The 17,799-nt window shown below is 45.7% G+C and overlaps 1 protein-coding gene across 4 annotated transcripts; it reads left to right on the top strand.

The window, feature by feature from the left end:
- The first annotated feature begins 4,732 nt into the window (after window positions 1-4,732).
- NDUFC1 (NADH:ubiquinone oxidoreductase subunit C1) lies at window positions 4,733-15,388 on the top strand. 4 transcript variants are annotated; one of them, XR_016212265.1, is made up of 7 exons: window positions 4,733-4,825; window positions 5,367-5,470; window positions 9,563-9,645; window positions 14,039-14,093; window positions 14,180-14,275; window positions 14,368-14,466; window positions 15,156-15,388. XR_016212265.1 is itself a non-coding variant. In XM_008267431.5 (4 exons), the coding sequence occupies exons 1-3, from the start codon at window positions 4,759-4,761 to the stop codon at window positions 9,620-9,622; spliced, it is 231 nt and encodes a 76-aa protein (XP_008265653.5). In that variant the 5' UTR covers window positions 4,733-4,758; the 3' UTR covers window positions 9,623-9,645; window positions 14,039-14,183. The 4 variants fall into 4 exon arrangements, 1 of the variants encoding a protein (XP_008265653.5); XR_016212266.1 differs by lacking the exon at window positions 14,180-14,275; XR_016212264.1 differs by lacking the exons at window positions 14,180-14,275; window positions 14,368-14,466.
- The last annotated feature ends 2,411 nt before the right edge of the window (window positions 15,389-17,799 follow it).

Genomic DNA, 17,799 nt, shown 5'->3' on the forward strand with positions numbered 1-17,799 from the left:
TTTTAATTTCCTTGAAAGGCAGAGTTACAGAGAGAGAGCATGCTTCTATCTGTTGATTCACTACCCAAATGGCCAAAGCCAGGAGCCAAGAGCTTCTTCCAAGTCTCCTACTTGGGTGCAGGGGTCTAAGCACTTGGGCCATCCTCTCCTGCTTTCCCAAGCACATTAGCAGGGAGCTAGATCAGAAGTGGAGCAGCCACGACTCAAACCGGTGCCCATGTGGGATGCCAGTGCTGCAGATGGTTGCTTAACCTACTATACCACAGCAACAGCCCCTCTTGCACACTTTTAATTTTACAAAAGAGGAATGTAGAGTTAAATTGCATTTTCATATATGTAATATTTCTCTATTGAGACTTGCACGTTTTAACTACTAAGTATTTAAATACAGAAACAATAAAAAAGAAATCTGTGACTCATTTAACAAATGTTAACTTTTTGCTATTCTGATGTTTTTAAGATTTATTTATTTATTTATTGAAAGGCAGAGTTACAGAAAGAGAGAGAGACAGAACTTCGATCTGCTGGTTGACTCCTCAAATGGCTACAACAGCAGGGGCTGGGCCAGGTTGAGACTGAGAGTCTGGGGGCTGGTGCTGTGGCGCAGTGGGTTAAAGCCCTAGCCTGAAGCGCTGGCATCCCATATGGGCGCCAGTTCTAGTCCCAGCTGCTCCACTTCCGATCCAGCTTTGCTATGGCCTGGGAGAGCAGTAGAAGATGGCCCAAATCCTTGAGCCCCTACACCCACGTGGGAGACCCAGAAGAAACTCCTGGCTCCTGGCTTCAGATCAGCACAGCTCTGCCGTTGTGGCCATCTGGGGAGAGAACCAGCGGATGGAAGACCTCTCTCTGTGTCTCTACCTCTCTCTGTAACTCTTTCAAATAAATAAAAATAAATCTTTAAAAAAAAGAAAAGAAACTGGGAGTCTGGAACTCCATTTTAGCCTCCCACATGGGTGCAGGGGTCCAAACACTTGACCAATCTTCTGTTGCTTTCTCAAGCATATTAGCAGGGAGCTGGATTGGAAGTAGAACAGCTGGGACTTGAACTGGTACCCACCTATTTGGGTTGCAAGCATTGCAGGCAGCCACTTAAACTTGCTGTGCCGCAATACTGGCCCCATCTGATTTTTTTTTTTTTTTAATATAAACTTGCAGATACCTCAGGAAGTCCATCTCTCTTTCAGGTCTTGAATTTGATCTATGATATATTAATGCATCATGAGTCCATAAACATATATGTGTGGTTTTGCATTTTATACTGTTTCAAGTCTTACTCTTCTTTAACCCTCCCAAGGAGATGTGAATTGAGTAAATTGTTTCCCAACAGAAATATGGAACTAAAAGTTTGGGCTTTAGCTGCTACCTCAAATCTCTTCTCTTTTCACCTGGGTCATGAGTAAGACTTCGGCATTCAAATTCTGGTCCTGCTTAAATGCATGCCACGAAGCAGCTCCTGCCCAAATGCCACAGTGCTTTGCTCCTGGCTGGAGTTGCTTCATCAGGATTCTTTCAAGATGGAGTTTCACGTGGGCTGCCTACGCTGAGTGTAGAGTTCCATCAGCTCTAACATGCTGGGAGAAAATGTGCTTGTACTTCATCACTTTCCCAAAATACACACTAGTAAAAGGACCCAGGGACCAAAGCTCTAAAAAAGAACAAAATAGCTCTTCCCAACAGCAGTCCTGAAATTAGTAATCCACTCACTGGTTCTGAACACTCTGACTCAACGTGGCTTCTGTTTCAACATGTAAGATACCAGCAAAAGCTTCGTCAGGACGAGCTTCCAAGGGATGGTAGATAGGATACACAACCAAGGAGTTGCTGAGTGGACATGAAGCCAAGAAACTGAGACCCGACAACTGACTCAGCGCATTAGCTGGGTGGTTTGCTTACATGAGCATGGCTACAGAAGGCTCAAACTAGGTTACAAACTATAAAATGACTCACAATTTAGCACCCTGTTTAGCCAACATTTTCATGTTAAAAAAAAAACGAGCCAGGAAGCATAGCACAATTATTTTACTCTTTGGTCAATACTTTTTGGTTTTAAAAAAAGAAAATTATACTACTAGTGAAAATACAGAAGGAAAAGAAATGCTAACAAATTCATTTTGCTTTTAAAATTAACCTATATGGGCTCTCAGTTCCTTGCCAAGATGCTTGCCTGGTCTGTCAGTTGTATTCTCTTCATTATTTCTCTTCCTTAAACTTTGCTAGCATGTTTACACTAAAAAAATAAATAAATAAATAAATAAAATAAAATTAACTGTCTCCTTCTCTCCTCCCCTCTCCTCCATCCCCGTCTCCTCCTTCCCCCCTCCCTCTCCCTCCTGATCTCCCTCCTCCTCCTCCTCCTCCTCCTTCCTTCTCCTCCTCCTTCCTCCTCCTCCTCCTCCTCTTCCTCCTCCTCCTCCTCTTCTTCTTCTTCTTCTTTCTCTCTCTCTCTCTCTCTCTCGACCTCCCTCTTTCTTCTTCGCCCTTCTCCTTTGATATGTCAGATTTCTCCCATCAATAAACCCTGCTCTTAACTCCAGCATTTGGTGTGTTTTGTGGTAGCCTTATATTGGTGCTATAACTCAGATCCGGGCTCTTCCATCAACCTTGCTACCCTTCAGGGATTTGAGCTGTTTTGGGATCCTGGACCCCTGCCAACCACAAAGTCCAACCCCCGGACTTCCTTCCACACCACCAAGCTCTGTAATCTCCATCCATATACCTGCCTTTCAAACTCCTGAGTGTTTACAGGAGGTGATAACGGAATGAACCAAAGCCTTCAACCAAGCGGTCAACCAAATGCCGCTGCAGGGATATGCTGGCTCCCACCAAGGAGATCCCGGCTTGAGCCATCACCCCATGCCAGCAGAGTGACTCATTGCCCATGTCAGCAGGAAGCAGCTATACAAGATAGACCACGCCCCTCCACCCCTCCTGGACTTTTGGGGCCTATGTAATCCCATTCAACACCTGCTTTATAAAACACAAAAGGGGGGAATGTTAGTAAAATGGCACAGTCTTATCTGTGGTGCGATCTACACCCTGATACCATCCTAGGCTCTGGACCTCACTGCCATTGCCAGAAGCCAGGTGACAAAATGGTCCAGCCACAACTGTCAGCTCCACCTCCACCCTAACAGGATTCACTACTCTAATTTCCCTGCCCCTACAAGGTATAACAAGAACTGCTTCCAACACACGTGTGTGCTCTCTCTCTCTTTCACCCTCTCTCTCTCTCTCGATCTCTCTCGACACCCCCCCCCCTTCTTTGCCCTGTCAGATTTCCCCATCAATAAACCTTTCCCTTAACTCTGAAAAAAAAATAAAATAAATAAATTGTACCAAAAATTAACCTATATGGCATTAGGTTTAAAGGAATAACTTAAGGACTAAAATTTATTGTTTTCTATTTGTATTTTTACAGGGTCTCAAGACATATCAAACAAAGAATTAGATGTGCAAAAATCTAATTTGCTTGTGCAAGATAAAACCTGTTAGTCGGTACAACGGCCTTTTTTTTTTTTTTAAACTCAATTGACTTTTCCAATTTCTTGAGAGGTTTTTTAGTGTGTTTTTTTGTTTGTTTTAGGATTTTTAGAGATACACAGGAAGGGACAAAGAGAAAGATCTGCTTCTGCCAGTTCACTTTCCAAATGGTTGCAAAGGCTGGGGCTAGTTCAGGCTGAAGCCAGGAGCCTAGGACTCAATTGGGATCTCCCACGCAGGCGGCAGAGGCCATCTTCCACTGCTTTCCCAGGTGATCGGCGGGGAGTTGGAGCAGAAGCAGAGCAGCAGGCAACAGCTTAACCCAACGTGTCAAAACGCTGCCAGCTAGTATGAAGTCTTAATACTACCAGGCACTTTCTAAGCTTCATAACAGATCCCGTAAGTTAAGTTTTATTGTTACAGATGTAAACCTGAGGTATACATGTCTCAAAGGTGGTGGGCAGGAATGGTGCTTTGAACTTGGCAGTTGGAACCTGATCTACACAGCTCCTGGCCTTCCAGGTAGTCCAGGGCTCGTTAGATGCACCAGGAGCGTGTCTAGGTCTCGGATCAGTGGTCCTCACACTGAATCCCACACTTCTGCTAGCCCTGTCCACCTCAAGACGTTTCCTTTCTAAAAGACCAGGATTCTCTTTCCCTTCCAGGGTTGTGAGGCTTCACTGCAATCGCAAGGGTAAATGGACTTTTGGAACTGTTATGGGGTCTTTTCAAACATAATATCTTGGATGAGTAGCTGTCTTCTGTGAGCTTCGTCGGTAGACGGCTGGGCATTGAGTCGTTGTGAAAGACAAAATGAGACAGTGCATGTAAACCATATGACGCACTTATGCACGGTGCCTGGAACACAGAACTCCGTCCAAATTGCTAGTTGTCACTCAGCCAACACTTCATTTTACAGTGTTCTGGCTCGTGGAATTTTAGGATGCCCCCCACCCAGGGGTGGGGAGAGAATGAAAAGACATACTCAAGGGACAGAGAAGTGGATAAGCGACCTTTTTTTTTTTTTCCCCTTTTCTCTCTTTTCGTTTAAGTCATGTCCTTTCTAGTTCCACTGTATAGACCAACGCATGCGGCAAGGGGGTGCTGAGGAACCACGCCATGACTGCGATTTGCCTGGGCACCCTGCAGAGCTTGGGGCCAGAGCCCAAGAGTACGCGCTACCGCCCGCCAGGGGGCGCTCGGAGGGGCGCCAGCTCCGGGAGAGGAGAGCGGAGGCGAACGAGCGAGCGGGGAGGTGGAGCACGGCCCAGCAAGATGGCGCCGTCCGCATTGCTGCGTCCTCTCTCACGGCTGCTGGCCCCCGCCAGGCTCCCCAGCGGCTGTGAGTGTCCCAATTCAAGCAGGCCGACTCGCCCCGCAGCCTGCCTCTCCCAGGGTGGACCCGGCCCGCGGGAGCTGGAGGCGGCAGCGGCCCGGGCTGGTCCTGCAGTGACCTTGGCCAGCCGGCGGCCTAGAACCCGCGCCTGCCCCTTTTCCCCGGACCCTGGAATCGTCGTCACGGGCCACCAACCCCGTTCCCTCTCGTTCTCCGCGAAGGAACTGCGGGCCCTCCCTCCCCGAGGTCGTGTCCCGCAGACACGCTGGGGAAGGAGACGCTCCCGGGGGCGCCGGCTCTGGAGTGGTCTGAGCGTCCACAAGGCCCTAAACGAGGCTTCGGAGGCGTCCGGCCGGCTATCGACGACCGGCGTGGCTTTGCCGGCGGCCCTGGGAGAGTTACCTGCTCTCTCTGAACCTCTCTTTCCTTAGCTGTTTAAGGAGGGGAGGGTTGAGGAAAGAATCGGGTGCAGCAGCATTACGTAGTTGCCAGGGTTTTCCGCTGAGGCAATGCATTTCAGATTGAGTATCTCTGTTTCCCCTTTCAGCTTCAGCGCGGTCGAAGTTCTACGTGCGGGAGCCGCCGAATGACAAACCTGACTGGCTGAAAGTTGGGCTGACCTTGGGCAGCAGCGCGTTCCTGTGGATCTATGTAAGAACTTCATGCCTGGGTGGCCAGCACCGTGGGGGGACCGCAGGACAGCGGGGAGCGAATGTTACAGTGTGTGGGAGCGACGCTCCCCTACGCTGGAGGCTATGTAACCGCTAATACGTTGCTCTGTAAGGAACGTCTCTAGAAGGGCTAAAAAGAAGTTAAGGTTTGAGCGGCGTTGAAAAAGTACGAGACTGAAATTTCTGTTAATTGTTGTTACTTAGAATGGTTTTGTGAGCAGTGGCAGTTTGTACAAAATATTAAGTATACTTTCTTAATGAAAATTAGGGCCGCTTGATGTTTTTTCTGAAAGCACCTTTTTCATTTGCCTTCAGGACAGACCAGCAGTGAATATGCTGTACTGATAAAATCCCAGTAGATTCAAAACCCCACAGTTTTTTTTCTGATAAACCAACAAATGATTCATTGTTTTAAAAGTGATAGAGATAACCCTCAGAGGAACTAAGGAACAGACAATAAATGTTCCAAAGTACTAGGAAGAAACAGAAAATGCAACCCATGTAGCCAAGGAAAGAAAAGAAGTATTAGAAGTATAACAGGCGAGCCTTGTAGCATAGTGGGTTAAACAGCTCCTTTGGTACTCTGGTTCCCCTTATCAGAATGCCTGGGATCCAGCCCTGCCTGCACTTCCAATTCAGCTTCCTGCTAGTCCATCTGGGAGTCAGCAGAGCACTTGGGTCCCTGCCACCCACTTGTGAGACTTGCGTTGAGTTCCTGGCTCCCGGCTTAGGCCTGGTACAGCCTTGGCTCTTGTGGGTATTTGGAGAGTGAAACATCAAATAGAAGATCTCAGCCACTCTGCCTGCCTGCCTTTCTTTCTTTCTTTCTTTCTTTTTTTTTAAAGATTTTATTTATTTATTTGAGAGGTGGAGTTACAGTGAGAGGGAGAGACAGAGAGAAAGGTCTTCCATCTGGTTCAAGCCCCAAATGGCTGCAATAGCCGGAGCTGGGCCCATCTGAAGCCAGGAGCCAGGAGCTTCCTCTGGGTCTCCCATGTGGGTGCAGGGTCCCAAGGATTTGGACCATCTTCTACTGCTTTCCCAGGCCATAGCAGAGAGCTGGATTGGAAGAGGGGCAGTGGAGACTAGAACTGCTTTAACCCGCTGTGCCACCGCGCAAGCCCCTATACCTAATACTTTTAAAAAATATCTGCTTATCTATTTTGAGAGAGACAGAGCTCCTATTCACAGATTCACTAAAGCTGGGAGCCAAGAACTCAGTCCAGGTCTCTTTCATGGGTGTTAGGAACCCAACTACTGGAGTCATCACTGATGCCTCCCAGGGTCTACATTAAGTAGGAAACTGGATCAGGAGCCAGGGCCAGGAATCAAACCAGGTACTCTGATGTGGAACAGGGTGCCCTGACCAGCATCCTAATCCCTAAGCCAAACCTCTGCCCTTCTACCTAATACTTTACAGGTCAATTTTCATTGAATATCATTTCAACTACACCATGTGTTACATGCTATTGCTATTAACCCATTGCAGATGAAGAGACACACTTAGAGAATTGCTGAACCCAATCCTCCCTGACTTCAGAGACCACACAATACTGCAAACTGCTACTGCAAACTGCTGTAAAACACTGCAGATAAAATCATTTTTTAAAGTTGATTCAAGTGTTGTGGTATAGGAGGTAAAGCTGCCTCCTGCAATGCCAGCATCCCATGTGGGCATCAGTTCAAGTCCAGGCTGCTAGCTTCTGATTCAGCTCCCTCCTAATGCATATGTGTATCTGGGAAAGTAGTGGAGGATAGCCCAAGAGCTTAGGCCCCTGTACCCACGTGGGAGACCTTAATGAAGTTTCTGGCTTCTGGGTTCGGCCTGGTCCAGCCCTGGCTGTTATGGCCATTTTGGGAGTGAACCAGTGGATGAAAAGGTTTCTCTGTCTCTCTAACTCTACTTTTCAAGTAAATAAAATAAATCTTAAAAAAAGTTGATTCAAAGTATCTGCTGTATTAGTATTTCAAATTTTTTGTTTTATGTTATTTTTGAAAAAGATTTGTTTATTTGAAAGGCAGAGTTACAGAGAGGCAGAGAGAGAGAGAGAGAGAGAAAGAGAGGGAGGGAGATCTTTGATCAGCTGGCTCATTTCTCAGGTGGCCACAACGGCCAGAGCTGTGCCAATCTGAAGCCAGGAGCCAGGAATTTCCTCCAGGTCTCCCACGTGGGTTCAGGGGCCCAAGGACTTAGGCCATCTTCTGCTGTTTTCCCAGGCCACAGCAGAGAGCTGGATTGGAAATGGAGCAGTCAGGATTCGAACTGGTGCCCATAGGGGATGCCAGCACTGCAGACTGGGGCTTTAACCCTCTGTGCTACAGTGCCGGTCCCATTTTTTGGTTTTATCTGATAAGTTTGGGGCTTCTTCCACTAACCTACACTTCTAGCACTTATTTTAGATTTCCTTATAAAGTGATTCAAACTTTTGATAAGGGAAGAAGAGAACTATTGAAAGTTATAATTTAACAATGTAAACTAACCCTTTTCAATAATGTTTTATATAATGAAATTTTATACTTTTTTTGAAAGATTTATTTTATTTATTTGAAAGGCAGGGTTGCAGAGAGAGAGAGAGATAAATCTTCTATCCGCTGGTTTATTCCCCAAATGGCTGCAGTGTACTGGGGCTGGCCCAGGCCAAAGCCAGGAGCCAGCAGCTTCATCCAGGTCTCCCACATGGGTGATAGGGGCCCAAGAACTTGAGCCATCTTCCACTGCTTTTCCTAGGCTATTAGCAGGGAGCTGGATCGGAAGTGGAGCAGCCAAGACTTGAACTGGCACCCATCTGGGATACTGGCATTGCAGGGGCAACTTAACCAGTTATATATCACAATGCCAGCCCCTATATATTCTTTCTTCTTCTTCTTTTTAAGATTTATTTATTTATTTGAAAGAATTACAGAGAGGGAGAGAGAGAAAAGAAAGAGATCCTGCATCCACTGGCTCACTCCCAAATGGCTGCAACGGCCAGGGCCAGTCCAGGGTAAAGCCAGGAACCAGAGCTTCATTCTGGTGGGTGCAGAAGCCCAAGCACTTGGGCCATCTTCTGCTTTTTCAGGTGCATCAACAGGGAGCTGCATTGGAAGTAGAGCAGCCAGGACTTGAACCGGTGCTCTTATGGGTTGCTGACATTACAGGCAGCAGCTTAACCCAGAGCCAGCCCCTCCATTCTTAATTTAAGGTTTTTCCTAAAAAAGAAGCTTGATTACTCCTGAGAACATTAGTAATTAAAACTGGATCTTTGGGCCGGTGCTGCGGCTCAATAGGCTAATTCTTCGCCTGCGGCGCTGGCACCCCAGGTTCTAGTCCTGGTCGGGGCGCTGGATTCTGTCCCGGTTGCTCCTCTTCCAGTCCAGCTCTCTGCGGTGGCCCGGGAGTGCAGTGGAGGATGGCCCAGGTACTTGGGCCCTGCACCCGCATGGGAGACCAAGATAAGTACTTGGCTCCTGGCTTTGGATCAGCGCGGTGCACTGGCCGCAGCGCACTGGCCACAGCGGCCATTGAGGGGTGAACCCAACGGAAAAGGAAGACCTTTCTCTCTGTCTCTCTCTCTCACTGTCCACTCTACCTGTCAAAAAAAATAAATAAGTAAAAAAAAAAATGTTTTAAAAACCTGGATCTTTGATTACTGTGAATGTCATCATATATTAACCATTACTCCCATTGTATATTCTGTCAGACAGTGGTTCTGCGACAGTGGCTGTCCTCCAAGATACCTAATTTATGGAGCTGGGAGACAGACTGGATGATTCACTCTCAGTAACAAACCCTAAAATCAGAAGTGTAACACATATCCACCAACCAGCCTATCCTATAGCTATTATGTAATTTTATCAGAGAAATTGAGTTTAAACTTTTAAGGGTTGCCTTTTCAAGTTCAGTGTGTCTGTTTGTGTTTAACAGCTTATTCCATTTATGCTTTTTGGATTTGGGGATCTCTTAGTCTTTTATTTCTAGCTAGAATAATTATAAGTATTTTAATCTGTCCTTGTTTCTCTTATAAGTATCATTATTAATCTCTAAGTTGTTGGCAAGATCACATTTCTAATTTTAGTTGTAAACTACTTGTAGCTCATCAAACAACACAATGAAGATGTTTTAGAGTACAAAAGAAGAAATGGATTGGAGTAAACTTTGGAAATGCCAGTAATACTGTAAGTATAAAATTTTTTGGGTAGACTAGATTGTGCAAGTTAATTTTAAATACTGTATTTTTTTAATTAGGTTTATACCTTTTAGCACCCCTGTTCTGTCTGTGACAAATTCATGAATTATGATGTCCATGACAGCTGGGGCTGGGCTAAGCCAAACCCAAGAGGCAGGAATTCAACCCACATCTCTTACAAGGGGATGGGGACCTAAGCACTTGAGCTATCATCTGCTGCCTCCCAGGCTGTGCGTTAGCAGGAAGCTGGAATCAGAATTGGAGCCAGAACTTGGACTCATGGGCTCCAGTATGCGATGCAGGTGTCCCAAAAGGGTACCTTATCCTCCGTGCCAAATCTCTACACCTTAATGCTTTGGCTCAAATTTTTAGCATAATTTTTTTTTTAAGATTTATTTTATTTGAAAGGCAAAGTTAGAGAGAGATCTTCCATCTACTGATTCACTCCCCAAATGGCCACAATGGCCAGGGTTGGGCCAGGCATAAGCCAGGAGCTTCTTCAGGGTTTCCCACATGGTTGCAGGGGCACTTGGGCCATCATTCACTGCTTTCCTAGGCACATTAGCAGGGATCTGGATTAGAAGTCGAGTAGCTGGGACTCAGACCAGTGCCTATATGGGATGCCGGCAGCACAGGCAACAGCTTTACCTGCTAAGCTATAATGCCAACCAATAGCATAATCATTTTAAGTTATTGTTTTTTTTTTTTTCTTTTTTAATATTAGAGGATTTCATAGAACTTTTTTATTTTAAAGATTTATTTATTTATTTGAAAGGCAGAGTTACAGAGAGGCAGAGAGAGAGAGAGAGAGAGAGAGAGAGAGGTCTTCCATCAGTTGGTTCATTCTCCAAATGACTGCAACAGCCAGAGCTGGGCCAATCCAAAGCCAGGAGCCTGGAGCTTCTTCTAGGTCTCTCACATGGGTGCAGGGGTCCAGGGACTTGGGCCATCTTCTACTGCTTTCCCAGGCCACAGCAGAGAGCTGGATTGGAAGAGGAGCAGCTGGGACATGCATGGGTGCCCATATAGAATGCCAGCACTGCAGAAAGCAGCTTTAACCACTATGCCAGAGCACTGGCCCCTAAATCATCATTTTTGACCCAGTGTTTAAAGACACTTATATTTATGAATGAAACTAGAAGAATATTACTTTTTTTTTTTTTTTACAGAGTTAGAGAGAGACAGAGAAAGGTCTTCCTTCCTTTGGTTCACCCCCCAAATGGCCGCCATGGCCGGAGCTATGCTAATCCAAAGCCAGGAGTCAGGGGCTTCTTCCTGGTCTCCCATGCAGGTACAGGGGCCTTAGCACTTGGACCATCCTCCACTGCCTTCTCGGGCCACAGCAGAGAGCTGGACTGGAAGAGGAGCAACTGGGACCAGAACCCAGCACCATATGGGATGCTGTCGCCACAGGCGGAAGATCAACCAAGTGAGCCACAGCACCGGCCCAAGCATATTACTTTCTTAAATTCAATAGTGCTTTATACATTTCCTTCATGGCACTTACGAAAGTTATCATTATTTATATTAGAATTGCTAAGCCTCCACCTGTGGCGCCAGCATCCCATATGGGCTGTAGTTCACATCTGAGCTGCTCCTCTTCTGATCCGGCTCTCTTCTGTGACTTGGGGAAGCAATAGAAGTTCTTTTTTTTTTTTTTTTTTTTTTGACAGGCAGAGTGGACAGTGAGAGAGAGACAGAGAGAAAGGTCTTCCTTTGCTGTTGGTTCACCCTCCAATGGCCGCCGCAGCCACTGCGCTGCGGCCAGCGCACCGCGCTGATCCGAAGCCAGGAGCCAGGTGCTTCCTCCTGGTCTCCCATGCGGGTGCAGGGCCCAAGCACTTGGGCCATCCTCCACTGCACTCCCAGGCCACAGCAGAGAGCTGGCCTGGAAGAGGAGCAACCAGGACAGAATCCGGCGCCCCAACCGGGACTAGAACCTGGTGTGCCGGCGCCGCAAGGCGTTGGATTAGCCTATTGAGCCGCGGCGCTGGCCCGCAATAGAAGTTCTTGGGTCCCTGAACCCACATGGGAGACCAGAAGAAACTCCTGGCTTTGGATTAGATCAGCTCTGGCCATGGCGGCCATTTGGAGAGTGAACCAGTGGATGGGAGACCTTTCTCTCTGATTCTTCCTCTGTCTGTAAATCTTCCTCTCTTTGTTTATAAATAAGTAAAATCTGAAAAAAAAAAAAAAAAAAGAATTGCTTAATGTCTGGCATATTCCTTGCTTGAGTATGAATTCCATGGGAACCAGAATCCTATTTTATTAATTGTCATGTACTCAGCAGCATGTTGAATGTCTGGCCTGTAGTAGAATGGATAAGTGTACTTAAAATTGTTTTCTACATGACCATTGTCATTATGATTGTCACTGTGACTAACATCAACTCAAACAATTCCTGGGAAAGCCTAGCTGTGAAAAAGATAACATTCTACGTGGTCTGTGATGACAAGGATGAGTTTATTTAATATATATTAAAATATAAACAGTATATATATTATCTATGTAGTTATCTGTATATTATCTGTATATTCATACACACATATGCACATATTAAGGATATTTGTGAAAACTTTTTAAGGAATTCCTATACTAATCCCTTTGTAAATTGAGAAATCACTCTCAAAATTCTCAAGCTGGGGCAAGTGTTTTGGTACAGTGAGTTAAGCCACCCCTTGGGATGCCCATATCCCATATCAGAGTGCCAATTCAAGTCTTGGCTCTCTGCTTCTGATCTAGCTTCCCACTAATGTGCCTAGTGAAGCAGCAGATAATGGCCCAAGTACTTGCATCTCTTCTACCGAAGACCTCAAGGGAGACCTGGGACCCTAGCTTCAGCCTGGCCCAACCACAGCTGTTGAGAGCATTTGGAAAGAGAACCACCAGATGGAAGACCTTTCTCTCTGTGTCTCTGTGTCTCTGTCTCTCTCTGCCTTTCAAATAAATCTTTTTTTTTTCCTGGAGTCTCTTCTTCCTTCCACTGTTGTTGTTGTTTTTTTTTTTTTTTTTTTTTTTTTTTTTTTTTTTATTATTATTATTTATTTGACAGATGGAGTTAGAGAGAGAGACAGACAGAGAGGAGAAAGGTCTTCCTTCCGTTGGGTCACCCCCCATAATGGCCGCTATGGCCGGAGTTATGCCAATCCGAAGCCAGGAGCCAGGTGCCTCTTCCTGGTCTCCCATGCAGGCGCAGGGGCCCAAACACTTGGGCCATCCTCCACTGCCCTCCCAGGCCACAGCAGAGAGCTGGCCTGGAAGAGGAGCAACCAGGACTGGAACCCGGCGCCCATATGGGATGTCGATGCCTCAGGCAGAGGATTAACCAAGTGAGCCACGGCGCCAGCCCCTAAAGTGGATAATTTTCATCTACTGAATGGTAAACATAGTGGTCACAAACTATACTTTGTTTTGTTTACCATATTTCATAATTCTAATCTCAAACTCAGCTCTTTATAGAGTTAATTATCCAAATCCTTTCTTTTTTTTTAATTTATTTTTTATTTAGTAAATATAAACTTCCAAAGTACAGTTAATGGATTACAATGGCTCCCACCCCCCATAATTTCCTTCCCACTCACACCCCTCCCATCTCCCACTCCTTCTCCCATTCCATTCACATCAAGATTCATTTTCAATTATCTTTATATACAGAAGATTGATTTAGTATATATTAAGTAAAGATTTCATAATTATCCAAATCCTTTCTATTTTTTTGTTTCTGGTAATATCACCCTGGGGGCCAGCAATGTGGCTCAGGAGGTTAATGTGCTGGCCTGTAGCACTGGCATTTCATATGGGCATTGGTTCAATTCCCAGCTGCTCTACTTCCTGTCAAGCTCCCTGCAAATGCACCTGGGAAAGCAGCAGAAGATGGTCCAAGTGCTTGGGCACTGCACCCATGTGGGAGACCTGGAAGAAGCTCCTGGCTCCTGGCTTCTGCCTGGCACTACACTGGCCATTGTGGCCATTTGAGGAGTGAACCAGCAGATAGAAGACCTCTCTCTCTGTGTCTCTATCTCTCTCTGTAACTGCCTTTCAAGTAAAAAAAATAAATCTTTTAAAAAAACAAAAAGCTGCATGGGAGGTCTGCATCCCATTAAAAAAAACTCACCCTGCCCATTTCACTACTACAGTCAACAGTCAAGAGTTAAAAATAAAATGGGCATTTAAATCAAAACCAGGTGACTTGAACTACTCTTTTGGAACTCAGACAAAATATTCTTGTTAAAATTTAAATAAAATATTTATTTTCTTTTTTGTGGATTTGTCATTAGACTTTCCCTGTTGGTGTAAGGTAAATTATTCCAAGTAGTCTAATTTTATTAAATTTTATTTCTGCTGATTAATGCTATCATTTTTTTGTTTTTGTCTTTTTACAGGTATGCACATATGGTGGTTAGCAGTTCCCCTGGATTATTCTGTTGAATTGTAAATGTAAGAGAAAAAATTTTATGTGAATATATGTCAAGTCAGCAGTTGTGTTTTGCAGCATTAAATAAAAAAACTTATATGTTCTTCAGATAATGCATGCCTGCCAACTTATAGAAAATAACATTTCTGAGGTACATTATGAGACATGCTTCCATTGGAAGATGCCATTGCTACCAGGGCCAGAGGTAATTAAAGACAAGCTAGAAAAAAAAAACATTATGGAAATAGATTTTAAAAAAATCACTGCTGAAGGATTTCTCCTTTTTTAAACTTTTAGTTTCTGATTAAAACACTCTTCAGTATATTAAAGAGACAGAAGTACAAAAGATTCCAGATACTGTTGTCTTCAAGAGGCACCATTTTGATAAGTTAGAAGGTAAAGGTGGGTCCTATTGCCAGAGGTTCTTTGTACTCCGTTCCTTTTATTGGGGTGACTGTTGTAGTTACGGTTATGGCAACACAAAATGTGTTGTCCCTCTTTACTAATACAGCTTTCATCTAATGACTTATAAAACTCCTGAGTATTTAAAAAGAGAGGTGATTAATAGACACAATTACAGGTTCCAGTGTTGTGGTGTAGCTTGTAAAGCCACAGCCTATGATGCAGGCATCCCATATGGGTGCTGGTGCAAGTCCCTGCTGATCCACTTCAATCCAGCTGCCTGCTAATCCACCTGGGGAAGCAGCACATGATGGCCCAAGCGCGTGGGTCCCTGCTCCCACATGGGAGACCCAGAAGAATCTACTAGTTCCTGGCTTGGGCTTGGCCCAGCCTTGATCGTTGCCGTTGGAGAACCAGTGGGGAAAAGACACCTCTCTGCCTCTGTGTGTGTCTCTCTCTAACACTGCCTTTCTAATAAATAGATATTAAAAAAAAAAGAAATAAACACAATCACAGTATACTTCATTTGTCCCTTATCAAAACTCTGTCTTATGCATTAATTAAAACTTATTTATGCGGGGCCGGCTCTGTGGCTCAGCGACTTAATGCCCTGGCCTGAAGTGCCAGCATCCCATATGGGCGTACATCCCATACGAGCCCCAGCTGCTCCACTTCCAATCCAGCTCTCTGTTGTGGCCTGGGAAAGCAGTAGAAGATGGCCAAAGTCCTTGGGTTCCTGCACCCGTGTGGGAGACCTGAAAGAAGCTCCTAGCTCCTGGCTTTGGATCTGCACGGCTCCAGCCGTTGCGGCCATCTAGGGAGTGAACCATCGAATGGAAGACCTCTCTCTCTCTCTGCCTCTCCTCTCTCTCTGTAACCTCTGACTTTCAAATAAATAAATCTTAAAAAATAAAAAGAACTTATTTATGGGGCCAGCGCTGTGGCTCACTCGGTTAATCCTCTTTCTGCGGCACCGACATCCCATATGGGCACTGGGTTCTAGTCCCGGTTGCTCCTCTTTCAGTCCAGCTCTCTGCTGTGGCCCAGGAGGGCAGTGGAGGATGGCCCAAGTGCTTGGGCCCCTGCACCCACATGGGAGACCAGGAAGAGGCACCTGGCTCCTGGCATCTGATCGGCATAGCTCCGGCTGTAGCGGCCATTATGGGGTGAACCAGCTAAAAAAAAATTAAAGAAAACTTATTTATATACCACTTCATTAATTTGTAGTTTAAACACTTTGTGTACCATACATTTAAAAATTGATTCTTTGTGTCTCTGTTCCAAATTTAAAAGGAAAATTGCATTGCCTTATTGGTTCTGCATGCGTTTTTTGAGATCTGGTCAACATCTAACCTAGGAGAATTGTGTCCCAGTATCTCTGGAAATCACTTATACACATACATTGTTATATTCTTTCAAAAAAAATTGATATAAATTGCATCAAAGACCAGGTTAAAAAAGAAAGGATGATTGATTTATTTGAAAGGCAGAGTGATAGCTCTTCCTCCCATTCATTCACTCCCCAGATGGCTTCAACATCCAGGGCTGGGCCAAGCCAAAGCTCCATAGCGCTCCATATAGGTGGCAGAAGCCCAGGTCCTTGGGCCTTCATCTGCTTTCCCAGGCACATTAGCAGGAAGCTGTATTGGAAGCCAGGATTTGAATCCCATATGGGCTTCTGGCATCACCAGCGGCAGCTTAATGTACTTTGCCCAACTCCGCCCCATGACTGCTAGATTTTGTCAGTTTAGAGTCTCAGCTGTTAGAGCCAGAAACAACATTGAGGATCATACAGACAAACCAATCTTATAATTTTACAAATGCAGAAACCAGAAGTGAGGAGTCATTTGACCATCACTGTGGTAGGTAGAATAATGAACCACCAAAGGTGTCCATGTCTTACTCCTTAGAACATGTGTATATGTTAATCTGAAAACGGGGGATTGAGGGCGCAGATGGAAGCAAGCTTACTGGCCAGCTGACGTTGAGATGGGGAAACTATCTTGGATTATCCAGTAGGGCCCAATGTAAATGCAAGGTTCTTGCCAGTAGAAAAAGGAGTTACAAGAGTGTGTCAGTTACAAGAGTGTGTCGGAATGATGCAGTGTGAGAGACTCAGCCTGTCATTTCTGCCTTTGAGGATGGAGGCCAAGTGGCAAGAAGTGTCCAGAAAACAAATTATCCCCTGAAGCCTAGAAAGGAACACAGCTCTTGAGGCCAGCACAGTGATGTAGCGGGTAAAGCTGCCGGCTGCAGTGCTGGCACCCATTCGAGTCCCAGCTGCTCCACTTCCAGCCCTCTGCTAATGGCCTAGGAAAGCAGTAGAAGATGGCCCAAGTCTTTGGGCCCCTGCACCAGTGTAGGAGACCTGGAGGAAGCTCCTGGCTCCTGGCTTCAGATTGGCACAGCTCCTGCAATTGCAACCAGTTGGGGAGTGAACCAGTGGATGAAAGACTTTCTCTGCTTCTCCTCTCTGTAACTCTGACTTTCATTTTTTTAATTTTTATTTATTTATTTTTTAAATTTTTTGACAGGCAGAGTAGACAGTGAGAGAGACAGAGAGAAAGGTCTTCCTTTGCTGTTGGTTCACCCTCCAATGGCCGCTGCAGCTGGCGCACCGCGCTGATCCGATGGCAGGAGCCAGGTACTTCTCCTGGTCTCCCATGGGGTGCAGGGCCCAAGCACCTGGGCCATCCTCCACTGCACTCCCGGGCCACAGCAGAGAGCTAGCCTGGAAGAGGGTCAACCGGGACTAGAACCTGGTGTGCCGGCGCAGCAAGGTAGAGGATTAGCCTAGTGAGCTGCGGCGCCGGCCTGTAACTCTAACTTTCAAATAAATTAATAAATATATATATATATAAAGGAACACAGCCCTGCTCACACCTTGTTTTTAGCCCAGGGTGTTAACCTATTAAGATTGGTACAGCAGCAATAGCAAACCAGTACTGTCACATAGTTATAGAGACTGGGAAGGTCTGCGATTCAGAGTACTTTTCACAGAAAGAAACATTTAAAAATTCATATCTTGGGGCTGGTGTTGTGGTGTAGTGAGTTAAGATGCCACCTGTAGTCCTGGTATCCCATATATGCCTGGGTTCGTGTCCCAGTTACTCCACTTCCAATCTAGCTCCCTCCTAACGCACCTGGGAAAGTAGTGGAAGATGACCCAAATACTTGGGCCCCTGCACCCACGTGGGAGACCCAGAAGAAGCTCCTGGTTCCTGGCTTCAGATGGGCCCAGCTCCAGCCATTGCAGCTACTTTGGGAGTGAACCAACAGTTAGAAGACTTTTCACTAGCTTTGGCCTGGCACAGCCCCAGCTGCTGG

The sequence above is a fragment of the Oryctolagus cuniculus genome, chromosome 8, assembly GCF_051225735.1.
Source record: "Oryctolagus cuniculus isolate XC-2025 breed Fujian yellow rabbit chromosome 8, ASM5122573v1, whole genome shotgun sequence".
NCBI classification, from domain to species: Eukaryota; Metazoa; Chordata; class Mammalia; order Lagomorpha; family Leporidae; genus Oryctolagus; species Oryctolagus cuniculus.

What these genes read in the sequence shown, in the direction of transcription:
- NDUFC1 (XM_008267431.5), top strand. Translation starts at nt 4,759, where the DNA reads ATGGCGCCGTCCGCATTGCTGCGTCCTCTCTCACGGCTGCTGGCCCCC. An exon ending in CGCCAGGCTCCCCAGCGGCT is followed by an intron (nt 4,826 to 5,366) that starts GTGAGTGTCCCA and finishes TTCCCCTTTCAG; the next exon opens with CTTCAGCGCGGTCGAAGTTC. An exon ending in GCGCGTTCCTGTGGATCTAT is followed by an intron (nt 5,471 to 9,562) that starts GTAAGAACTTCA and finishes AACTACTTGTAG; the next exon opens with CTCATCAAACAACACAATGA.